This window comes from Malurus melanocephalus, unplaced genomic scaffold (genome assembly GCF_030028575.1).
Source record: "Malurus melanocephalus ecotype Western Australia unplaced genomic scaffold, MMel_1.1 scaffold_373, whole genome shotgun sequence".
NCBI classification, from domain to species: domain Eukaryota; kingdom Metazoa; phylum Chordata; class Aves; order Passeriformes; family Maluridae; genus Malurus; species Malurus melanocephalus.
In genome coordinates this window covers 172,000-184,732 of record NW_026623605.1, presented here as the reverse complement: position 1 = coordinate 184,732, position 12,733 = coordinate 172,000, and the positions used below count along the sequence as shown (strand labels likewise).

At 39.2% G+C, this 12,733-nt stretch overlaps 1 protein-coding gene across 2 annotated transcripts in view; it reads right to left on the bottom strand.

The window, feature by feature from the left end:
- Positions 1-2,686: 2,686 nt before the first annotated feature.
- The window catches only part of SNAPC1 (small nuclear RNA activating complex polypeptide 1), a 10,510-nt gene continuing 463 nt past the window's right edge, over positions 2,687-12,733 (bottom strand). Inside the window, exons 2-10 of one of the 2 annotated variants that reach the window (XM_057378771.1) lie at positions 11,855-12,026; positions 10,672-10,812; positions 10,115-10,219; positions 9,057-9,215; positions 8,548-8,622; positions 7,842-7,904; positions 6,774-6,915; positions 5,994-6,074; positions 2,687-4,213 (exon numbers count right to left, since the gene is read on the bottom strand). In XM_057378771.1, coding sequence (XP_057234754.1) covers positions 4,179-4,213; positions 5,994-6,074; positions 6,774-6,915; positions 7,842-7,904; positions 8,548-8,622; positions 9,057-9,215; positions 10,115-10,219; positions 10,672-10,812; positions 11,855-12,026 — 973 coding nt within the window. In that variant the 3' untranslated portion in view covers positions 2,687-4,178. Of the gene's footprint in view, positions 4,214-5,993; positions 6,075-6,773; positions 6,916-7,841; positions 7,905-8,547; positions 8,623-9,056; positions 9,216-10,114; positions 10,220-10,671; positions 10,813-11,854; positions 12,027-12,733 lie in introns of those variants that run through there. The other variant, XM_057378769.1, reaches the window with a different exon arrangement.

Sequence of the window (12,733 nt, the reverse complement as noted above, 5' to 3'; positions counted from 1 at the left end):
TCTCTCTGATGACCCAAGGGAAGGGTCTGAAGTTGTGTCAGGGGAGGTTTTAGGCTGGATATTTGCAAAAGGTTTTTCCCTCAGAGGGTGGTTGGGCACTGAACAGGCTCCCCAGGCAGTGGCCACAGCACCAGAAGAAAAACCTGACAGAGTTCAATCAGCACTTGGACAACACCCTGGGGTGTCCTGGGCTGGGCCAGGAGCTGCCTTCAGTGCTTGTTGTAGGTCCCATCCAGCACAGGATATTCTACAATTTGAAGCCCTGGGCACTAGATATTAGATTAGATGGTTAGATACTAGGAAAAAGTTTTTTTATGGAAAGAGTGATAAAGCACTGGAATGGTCTGCCCGGGGAAGCGGTGGAGTCATCATTCCTGGATGTGTTTAAAAAGAGATTTGGATGTGGTGCTTGGTGCCATGGTTTAGTTGAGGTGTCAGGGCATGGGTTGTGCTCAAAGATCTTGARGGTCTCTTCCAACCCTGGTGATTCTGTGTTTCTGCCAGGTGCAGGACAGAGCTCAGCATGTTTTTCAGTTCCTTGCAGCTTGTGAAGTTCCTGCAGTCCCAGTTAAGTGTTGGGCTGCACACACGTGGAGGAAGGAATTGGCTTAACCACGTGCCCTGATTTGAGGACTGAGAAGAAAAGGGGCTGAGGGAGCCACGTCCACAAAGAAAGCTTTGTGAAATCCAAACAGGCAACTCCAGATGTAGCATGAACTACAAAAGGGAACATTCCAGAAAAGAAGGGATAAAATATCARTGTCATTTGAAGAAACCTGCTAAGCATGTGTGATAAGAGAATTACACTCTGCATAGGGTCCTGTTACATAAGATACCTAAGTATAATGCTAGAATAAACCTCAAAGCATTCTTTTGTTCTTTAGGATCAGSTCTACCTTTAGAATCCTAAAAACAGGCAACAAAAAAAAAAGAGTTTAGTCTGAAAAAGAAAGTGCTTAGAGTGAATGTAACAGCCTCACTGGTAACAGCCTTTACAGCTTTGTAATATGTGTTTATGCAAATGGTGATTAATTAATTTTCCTCCATGTTCACTACAATAGAACTGTGCTATTTGCAGCAACRTTAATTTACTTAATAAGAGAATTTCACAGTTAACAATTTGGCCTTATAACAAACAGTAAAATCCCCTTTACTGTAGGATTTCCAGTTATTCTGGAGGTGATACCTACATTGACACCAAACTCTACACACCACAGATCTCCACTGTCATCCAAAACATCTGGAATTTTTTCTCATAACTCCCATAATGCTGTTTCAACTTCAATTTGAAGGCTGCAAAAACCTCCAGATTGAGCACAGCTGCTTACAGGAGCATTCCCRAGCTGGTATTTGAATTTAATTTGTCCAAGTGCAGCCTTTTGCACTTGCTTTRACTTAATTAGACCTTGTTGATTTCTTTAATAAGAATAAAAAATAAACTGTAAAATGTCTTTCACTTAGACAGCTTCCAAGTGTAAAAGACTGGACATGGCACTCAGTGTCATGATCTGGTTGACAAAGTGGTGAAATCAAAAGTTGGACTCGATGATCTCAGAGGTCTTTCCAAGGTAATTGATTCTGTGATTCTGTAAACTAATGTCACCTCTAGGTGTCTTAGGTTTATTTTGCTTTTCATCACTCATTATCCTTGCAAATACTTGAGCACTGGTTCAAGTCACCATTAAGAGGATCTTCTGGCTTTGCCARAGAAATGGTGACTCCTTTTGGATGAGCAGTTGTGTATCTGCCTCAGAGAAGTTACAGCCAAAGTATCTCCTTATTTCTGAATACTGTAACAACATCCAGATACAGTGATATTGCCTCACTCCTATCCATCAGCACAGATGGAAGTTAAGACTGGCATTACAGAGATTAAAGTTTCCTTGCAGCCTTCAAYTACTGTAGAAGCTGAGGCTACAAGCAGGAGAGAATTTATATCTCAGAAAATCTACTACTACTATTTGGAAGTCCAGAATTATTGTTGTGTTTTTTTTAAAATGACAGCTGCTTGCTTCAATGAAGCATTTTAGGAAGTCACTCTCYTGTTTTCAAAGCCTGTAATTGCCCTTCAGACTGCAGCAATAGATTCTTTCTTTTAAAGATTACACCAGCATTATGAAACTCTGCTTTCAGCTGCCTCTAAATTCTAAGGATTATTGTTTTGAAACATTACCATGCATATAGTCAGCAGTTCTAAGTTTATTCTTTAATCATAACTCCCATTTTACATCTGTGTAATTTTATAAACAAATTACAGAACATTTGTTTTCATGATTACAATATTAAAATAACTGCTAGTGGAATGCATCCATCCCTGTGCCTAGCCAAGGCTTTGCATGCTTTGTAAATCATTTGCAGAGAAATTATGTCACTGAGCATCAAAAATGCAGACAAATTCCACTGCTACTAAGCTCTTGGGATGGCTCAAACATATATGGAAAAAAAAAAAAAATAAAAAGATGGTCATGTTATGAAAAAGTGCCACTGCAGGGAACAGCACTAAACATGTTCCCTAAACATGTTACTGAGCAAAAACTGATTAAATTTCCTTGGAGGTCTCTTTGATGTCTCTTGTACCTACTCACCAAAAATTAGGAGCAGAAATGCACAGAGGCAGTGCTTGTGCTGGTAACAGAAAAGCACATGCATTGTCAGTCAGAAAACCCAAATAAATCCAAATTGTTCAAATTTGAGGGAAATTACACCTCCAAAACTATTATAGCCACAGATGACTACTTTTAAGCAGACCAAATCTGGGACATGTTCTATCCAAGCCAAAGAAACTTAGAACAAAAAGTGAAGTAGAAGAATGAGCTGTAAACCAGAAAAAAGGGTATTTACTACATGCAAGTATGCTGATTTTAACTGTATTATTACCATTATCAGGCTTTTTCTGTTTAGTAGTATTCTTTTTCTATTCTAGTTAGATCTGGGCTAATAATGACTTTTGAATTAGACTATAAACTTGGGTTATTCAACTGAATATTTGATTGCTCCTTTTACAGCACATTAAGGTTTGGCTTTATTACAAAGAGTTTCCTCTTTTCTCATTAACAAGGCCAAGTGCAACACTGGCACTTCATCATCAGCTTTTCCAGTGTCCAAACTCCTTGTCATTCAAACCTGTTTCTCCTTGCCAACCAACACATTTATTATGGAAACCTTACATATAAATTATTTTATTAGCTCCATTTAAAAGTTTTCTTCTAGCTAAGAGAASTTCCTCTGGCCTTTGAGAATCATAYTTCCAAAATAATTTATTCAACTTAGATCCTTTTTGTATTCAAAATATTTCAAATTTCTATTTTATATTTGTTCTCGTAGAAAAGGATTCTTCAACTCCTTTGGCCTTTCTTGAAAGAAYAGCTGTGATCAGTTGGAGAAATTCCAAGTAGAGTAACTAGCATCTTCCAGGGCTGAATGACACAAATKCCAGAGGTTTTAGTGTTTACAGAAGACACTCCAGYKGATGATTCTCAGTCCATYTGCTTCTTCTGCTGCACTGSTGTCAAGCAAACATTTCCCCATCCTGCCCCTGTTCTCAGTATTGAGATCCATGTTTATTTCCACACCCACTTCTTTCACTCCTCTCCAATTTATAAAGATCATTTTGAATTCCAGTCCTGCCCTCATACATCTAAGGATTATCTGCTGAATTAATAAACACATTTACATCCCTCCCTTTGGAAACACAGTAACTCCAGCTCTGCTGGAGCCAGGGTACAACAAAAGGCTTATCACAAGTTCCTTTCCACATGTTTGGGATCAAACCATGATAAACAGAGAAGTTACAAACCATAAAATGGAGCAAGTCAACTGTGAAAAATAATTTATTGTACTCATTTTCAACAGTCAATAACCCTATGTTCAGAGATAAATGATTATAAACATGTCTTAGATGTGCAAATATTTTCTGAGTCTTCTCTTTCCATCTCAGATGGGACACAGCAACTTTGTATCCCACAAGCAGCATTCACCATGTGAATAAAGGCACCAGGTGCTGCACCACGAGACAGCTGAAGTATTCCAGTCACCACAARCATTCCAGCATCACCTGTGGTTCTGGTCCCAGACACTTCTTTTATGTTCAAAGGTATCCAAAACAAGCACTTGGTGTTACCTTTGACATTTTCATTTTGTCATTAAAATGAACATTAGCACTTCTCCAACTGGATCCTCTAACGTCGTCTTCTCCTCTTGGGGAGAGATACTTCTGAAAGAAAATAAAGAGAGGGTTTTTTTCCCACAGGCTTTTAAATCCATCTTCCCACCTGGGAATGGTTCAAGGAGAATTAATTCTATCCAGCACTGGAAATTAACCAGATGAACTCTTGAGATCCCCTCCCAATCCCTCTCCTCATGGTTTTTAAATATGAAAATCTTTCTAGATTCACCAGCACACTATCATTCAAAGTATCAACTGATCCTCCTTCAAAACTTCATCCATCCTAAGAGATTTCTGGTCCTCACAAACACCTTTCAGATTTAGCTGTGAATTTGACAAATTGAATACTCACAAAATATCTGAAGAGACTGCTTATGGGTATTTTTAATGCTTCAGAATTTACTGGAAAATTCTGACAAATGGACTATGTTCCTGATTTAAAAAGAAACTTTTCATCCACAACAGCGGACAAGTGAAGAGAAAGTTAACAAAGAACAGTATTAAATGCACCATGAAGCCTTCAATCTGACCATTTAAAATTGAATGAATTCCCACTCTCCACAACTAAAAGTGACCAGAGAATGTAATCTCACTTCAGCATTATAAGATGCTCTAAAAGRAGCAAGTATAAATGTGCTACATGACTAAACATATATTTTAATAGTTATTATGCTCTGTTGTATGAAATATCCTTCCATTACAAGCTATTTTGGATAGTAAATTAACTGCACAAGATACACTCCTCATGATCAGCTAAGTCATCAAAGCTTTCCAGAAGTTGTACTTAACCCTCTGCTCCCCCTTTAAGCAACCTAATTAAATCCATTTTTCAGGGTAAGAACCAAGAGCCATCTAATTAATTCCTCTTTTCAAGCTAAGAACCAGTACCCCTGGTCTACCAAGTTTGCCTTCCACTCTGTAAGCAAAACCCATCAGCCAGTGGAAACCCTGCCTTTGGCTGGCCAGCTCMTCTCCCAGGAACACCTTCTGTGTTTGAGACATGGCACCAAAGCAGTGCCCTGGGCTCTTCTCAGGGCACTGATAAATAAGCTATCTCAAGATAAAGAGGATGAAGTTTTCTTGCTGCTGTGCCATGTTCTCCTCAGACAACTGAGAACAGATCCTGAAGCTTCTGAGTTGCAGAGCAGCTCAGTGTCATCCAACATCTCAATTTTGTGCTTCTGCAGAGCAGTTCCACTTTAAGCTTTGAGCAATCTGCTTTACCAGTGCTTCCCAATTAAAATTACATTATTTCCAGTGAGTGAGTGACAGCAAAGTCATCCATTCCCCTGSTGCAGCTCCCAGAGTCCTCCTCCAWYGATCTCWCACAACTTCTAGTRCAGCAGAGGATGCTATTGCTGTACTGGAGCTCAATCCCTGAAACACTGCCCAGCTGAAACAAAGGCTAGAGGGAAACCTTCTCTGTCCCCTCAGCAAAGGTGAGGGCAGCAAGAGCTATTCCTTCCTAAGTTCCCAGAGTTACCAGAACAGGCTAGTGGGTGAGTGACCAAAAAAAATCTTTTCCCTGTACAATGAACTCGAGACAAATGTGTATTACAGAAGAGTGAGACTCCTTTAAACGACCAATTTTAACTCTGAACACATTCTGATAAAATCTGTGTAGGATAACACRACTCTTGGGATTTTGCTGTGRTGTTTCAAATCAAAACTTCAATTTYCATGCAACAGAATTTACAGGCTAAAACCAAATCTAGCTTTTGCAAGGCAGCACGATATGATCCAAAATATCAACTTTAGTTYCAGAAAAACACAGCAGAGGGATATTTAAAACCAAATCACTGGTTTGCCAGAGTTCCAGTCACTGTACCTCCTTCATCAGAGTTCTCTTCTGTGATTACTGGCATCCCGATATGCCGAGTAGCAGGTTCCTTTGACACTTGCTTTTCACCTGCAGGCAGATTTTGAGGAAAAAAAGTCAGCTTTTTTCTTCTTCTACATGCCTCACCTAGCAGTTAAAAGAACTGTTCACTTGAGTTCAGAAGAACTGTTCAAAAGAATTGTTCAAAAGAACTGTTCACTAAAAGAACTATTCTCTTGAGATTCTGGTCAAATGCTGTAGAMAAAACTACCTTACACAGTACCTTCATGGATCACTAAAAACCTTCAATAACAAGTAACTAAACTACCAATTTAAAGCAAATTAATCAGCAACTCAGTCCAGTGATAATTCAAAATGCCCTTATTGCTCCTCAACACTCATCTACTCTTCTAAAGTCAAGCAAARGCAACACTGCCCAATGCTCATCTCTGAAGAGGGAGTAATTTTCACAATAACTTTTTTTCTAGCAGAGACTAAGCAAGCCTGAAAACAGAGTTTGGAACTTTGAAATTAAATCCCCATCTTCAACATAAAGATAATTCAAAACCATTTTGCTGTTTAATTTTATTTAACCCGTAACAAATAAGGAGTAAACAAAAAATGTAGATGGGAGAGCATCTTCTATCGGTTGAGAAACTGGATAGCAGAATTTCCTTAGGAAAAGTAATTTCCCAAGTGTTCCACTGAACAACAGTGAAATTTAATCCAGCTGCCCCAGTTAGCAAAGCAATTTTGTAGCCTTCCAGGTTCCTGGATGCAATGAAGTACCTCTGACTTCTGAAGAACCTCTTCTCYTTGCTGGCTGTGGTCTCCTGCTGGTTTTTTTACTTCGACTTGCAGACTTCACATAACTGGATCCTGGTTCAGAGGATTCTAACTGTACTTGACGATGTCTCCTTGATTTGGAAGCCTACAAACCAAACACGTGAATGACACAAAAAAAGCTGATCTTGCTGTGGGTCACTTAACAAACCAGAAGGGACCAAAAAACCAACTTGGCGCAGGGTGGAGAAAGCAGAGAAGGGGAAAGAGGGGGGATGGATTCCTACTAGTTGTTGTTCTTCAGTTTTAACAAGACAACACCCTTCTATGATTTAATGAATGTTCAACTTAAAATGCAGATAATGAAACATTCATTAATTCCCAAACGGTTCTCTGTTACTACCAATCCACACTACGTTGCACACCTCTATGCTAAAGAAACACTTCCAAAACCTGCTGCACTGCAAACCCTCCTTACCATCATATTTTGCTTAAGTGCCTAGAAACCACCATCACAAGTCTGCACTATGAAAAAATCCAAAGCTCCATTTCATTTAATAACTCATTTCCCAACGTGAGATGTTAATATACAAAGAAAGTTGTTTCTCATAGGCTTGCTAAGAGAAACACAAACCAACAGTATTTTTTAAAGGTGAAGCTATTGAAACAAAGTTTCCATAAACTTGCAACTGACTTTAAACTCCCAAGTTCCATTTTCACAAGCATCTTCCAAGATTCCAGTATCTAATGTTCAAGGAATCTGAGCAATTAATCTCTCAGGTATTTTTATCCATCTCCCTGAAATTCCATCTACTTAAACAGAGCATAGACATTAACAGATACCTTGTAAATGAAAATCCTCCAAGCACAGGAGGTGCTTTATCTGCACTGTTCTATAAATCTAAGAATAAGAGCTTTGGGTTTCCCTGTGTTAGGCAAACTAAAACATTCAAAATTTTAAATACAGAGTGCAATTTCAACTCATTCCTTTTTGACCCAACATTTACATTAAACTGGTACTTAAAACTGTTCTTGAAAAACAAATACTTCCCTTTTATCAAATTTTATACCTACCTCAACAACTGCAGAGTATGACTTGTATTTGATTCTGGCCAGGGCACTTGCTCTTTCAGAACCCTGCAAAGAAACAAGAGTCCAGTCAGAAAAGGTTGTCTTATTCTATTACCAATACTGAAATGAATATCAYGTCAGACAATCACTTGAACAGTATTTCACTACAGCTATAACTCTATAATTAGTTCTGCATAATTTCAATACCATGAAAACGGTACTTAAAGAAAAAAAAGGTTCAAATTTCATTAAAAAGACAGAGCATAATTCTGKGTGCCTTCACTGTTAAAAAGCCCAGGAGGAGAAAAATCAAATTTGAAACTTCACATCTTACTCAAAGTCGAAATAAGCAGACAAGTACAAMATGAGACAAATTTACAGCATAAAAAATGAGTATTCTTTTYAGCTGAAACTAAATGAGGAGGAAGCATAAAGGAGTTTGGCCAAGAAAGCACAGCTCTCTTCCCTCCTTACCTGAGAAACACTTTTTATTATGATCATTTAAAAGGTATTGTACCAGTAAATGTCACAGCTCAAGAGAAAACAATGAGAGTTAAAAACAAAATCAAGCAATCAGCCCCACCAGCTGTCCCTGGAACTTATTTTGACACTATCAAGCTTTGACCTATACTGTTTAGCCTGAGATCTGAAATCAAAAAATAAACAGATTTGGCCTGTGCAATGCAGCAAAGTAGCTCATATTTCTTACCTCTGATTCTAGCAAAGGCCCTTCMTTCTTTTTGTTTTCTGTTCCATCAGTTTCTTTAGCATTTTGGAATAATTTCTGTGGGGGAAATACCGCATTTTTCTTTAAATATCTGTCATATACAAGACAGCTAAAATCCAAGAACTGTAAAAARCAAAACAAGTATTTACACACATGCCCATTTCCTCTATCTACCTTAACTGTGGCTTTTCTTTATCAAGGAGTATTACAGAGGAATTTCAGGTCAGATTAATACTGCCCCAAAATCACACCTTCAGGGCTCACCTTTCAGCAGTCCTTGTGGTATCCTAGAGGCAGGACCACACACAAGYCCTTTCCTCCATACCACATCTCTGCCTCAAGTTTTGCACATTCCATCCCTTCAGTGTTACAGCTCCTTCTCCTTCAGTCTCAGATTTTCCAGCTCCAAAGTAATCATACCAAGAAATCTAGTTCTTACATGTTCACCCAAACTGCTAAGTCACCATTGCACAGTGGTTGGTACCACTTACCATTCTGTTCTGCTGCCATTCCTGATGTTCCAAGGTTATGTCTTTGAGATTAACCACAAAGTCATCCTTTATCAAGCTCAAGGCCTTGTCTGGCTGGGATTTGTCAGCTGAAATGACACACTTCATTTTCTGATAGTGGTCGTGAATATTCATCAGTTCCTAAAGTTACAAAATAAAAATTGTGTCTTTTCAGGAAAAAAAAGATTCCACAGTAAAGCAATATTAGTCCTCCATGTACAAACCCAGGGTCTCTGAGGAGACCATTGGATCAGGAGGAATGTTAGAAACTGAACCTGGTTAGATCATTTGAGTTTTAGAGAGCCAAGAAATCCAGTTACCTAGCACTGACCCATCAATAAGCAAAAGGAGAAAGAATATCTTGCATTATTTAAACTAAGGTTACTTGGGGCCAGTGCTCACAGAGGGTTCATTCTCTTTATTTTCATCTCTTTGAAGWAAACATTTTACTTCACAAGAAACACTTCACGCAGTCAACCTTACTGACACACATTTGCAAGCAACACATTAAAAATCTGCAAATAAAGATCTATCTGAGGGATGTAAGAACCTTTACCTGGCTTGAATTACTCAYTTTTTTTTGTAACACATATCATATAATAAAATCCCCCAAGGTTTGAAAGGAGAAATAAAGGCGASAGAAGGCTACAGACTTGCAGATAAGTAAACTCATATTACCCCAAGTATCAATCCACCAGCTGCAACCTGCAGACTTATCAAAACAAATGTGCTTCCCCTCATTTTCTGTTTCTCTCTAAGTGACAATTAACCATTTACACCCTTTTAGATCTCACTGAGACAAAACCACAAAACATTAGAGCATATTTCAGTATTGAAAAAGGTACTGCAATTCTTCCAAACTTAATACCACATTTCTGAGTGTCTGGTAAAATTACAGGCTATCACCCTGGCCTGCATTGCACAAGAGACTTACAAGGGACAAGACTGTGCAGATTAGAGAAGTTTTGGGTCTTAGACAACAGAAGAATTAAAACAAAACAATCCCTATTGATTAACATGTAGTTTAAAARTTACTGTACCTCCAACATATCATTAGTGATGAGGCTGTTTACTCTGTTACTTGGGTCCTTAAAYTCTTCTTTAAAATAAATTTCCTCAACCTTCTTCTTAGTTCTGTAGGTCAGCTAAAACAAGAGACAACATTTGAAACCTAAAAGAAAACTTTAAATGGCACCTCCTCTTGAGAATTCCTACTGCATATCCATCAATCAGGAGATGGGAAATGCTGAAAGTCATAAATCCATCTCACCAACAACAGCTTTGCTGTCACACACTCAGAGTCAGCACTTTTTACAAATTATTCTCTAGTTAAAAATTCAATCCAGCACTCACCACAGTTTTATTTCTCCAGCTGGTAAGACAAATCTATTAGGAACATTAGATACTGAAAAAATATTTTCAGGTGAGAAGCCTTCAAACATCCTTTAAGCTCTTCATCACCTACCTGTGTAAAGCCACACATATTACATTTCAAAACAGCCTCAAGGCTCAGCTGACCATGAGTGCTGTTATACTTCCTTCAGGCATTGAAAGATGAAGGTATTTAAAAATGTAAGTAATTGATGTAATAACTCACTAGTTTTGGCATTGCTGTGAAATGGAAGGCTCTGGCAAGACGCAGTCTCCTAAAGATATATGCTGCATCATAGTGCTGGGAGTCAAGCAGATCCTGCTGAAATTTCTGGATCTCAGGCCAATCCTTGAGTGAGATTCTGATCTGCAACGAAAGAGTTATATGTGTTATACCAATATTTCAACAATAAAAATTAATTCAGCTGACTACCGTGATCTGACTACAGACAACACCTGGGTGTCCAGCATGTYACATGATTACAGAGCTGCAAAAAAGATCCCACTATAACATTTCTTATTACTATCATCATTTTATGGGGACAAGATTGTTATACTCTTGTGTTAAATTTTCTCACTGCAGATTTCTTTGATAGTGACATGGAACACAAGTCCTTTCTGACATTTGAAAACATTAATTCTTCACACTCTGAAGTGTGTGAAAAATAGTCTGCACCTAGGAGACTCCCATTCCCCAGTGATTAGGAAACCATACCCATACCACGCTGTGCTGCCACTGAAATGCTCATTTCTCTCTCCCTTATTTCTTCCTTTCTCTCCTGTCACATCCACTCTGCCCACTTCACTTTCTCTCTGCTTAAGTTCCTTACTAACTCATGTACTCTCTTACAGTTGCTATACAGCAGTGGCTTTAAAATTGCCAAAATTCATCTTCATGAAAGTTACTGATTTATCTGAGGTCAAAATATGAGACATCATGGCATCATTGTAGATTGTTTTAAATTTGGTTTGTTATTTAAGAAACTTGGACTCAATTTTGCATGTGCACACAAAACAAATTACACAGTTCCTAAACAAACCACTTCTCCACCAAGTTTCCATCTCCTTTAGATATTGGTCTCCTATCCTAAAAGCAGCAAGGAAGGATGTCATTCAGGCATACACCCTCTCAACACTTTTATGAGTTAGCAAGAACTGAATATAACTCAGTCTTCAATCTGCTGGAATTCTAAAGAATAACTCAGGCTGTAATGGGGCTCACCCCTCAGCTGATGAGCACATGATCTGTCCCCACCTCTTCCCAATAGCTTCCAATCTGGTTTTAAGTATTGTCATTTTAAGAAAGTAAGAGGAAATGCTCTAACCATTTCTGATGCCAAAGCAGACAGAGGTATACCACATACCTTATGTCTAGTATGTCCTGAGAATAAAAGCTCAGGAACAATTACCTTTTGTTTTGGCTGACAAAGCTGGGCATTATAGAGCCCATACAGTAGGTACAGAGCACCAACTCGGATCTGGAAGGCGTAGGGGGGCAAGAAGTATTGCTGAGCCAGTTCTAGAGTCTTCTTTGTGATCTTATTCCTCTCCAAAGCTCTCATCCTACCACTAAAGCAAACAAACAAACAAAAAAAAAAAAGCAGCATATTAAAGCAAGTAAATATAGAACTGTAGATTTTAGAAAATCCAGAATGCAGAAACAAAGCTTYAGATGTTTTAAAAACACAGAATCACTGAATGTCCTCAGTTGGAAGGGACCCACATGGATCACTGAGTCCATCCTGCACAGGACACCCCCAACAATCACAACCTGACAGAGCTCAAAARGAGTTTGGACATGCCTCTCAGGCACAGGGTATGACCCTTAGTATTCTGTGCAGGGCAAAGAGCTGGACTCCGTGATCCCTGTAGATCCCTTMCAACTCAGGATATTCCAAGATTCTGTGAAACATGCAATGTCCCGYGATCACACTTTTAAATCTCACCAGGATTACACCAAGCTCCCTGAGAAATCAGCGCTCAGATCACACACATTCCTTATGCACGAAATACACTGAATCAAAAATTCTTTTCCAGCATTTCTCAGGGACCGTTGCTTTGCTTTCTTCAGACCCCAGCCAGGCAAACCTCTCCCTGAGCGAGGCCTGAGGGAATGCACGGCTCAACCGCACCTCCTTTAAGGCTCCTTGTCCACCCAGGGGGACGCTCAGCAGCGGGGGCTGCGGGCCTGGAGAGGGGAAGGCGAGGGGAAGGCGAGGGGAAGGCGAGGGGAAGGCGAGGGGAAGGCGAGGGGAAGGCGAGGGGAAGGCGAGGGGAAGGCGAGGGGA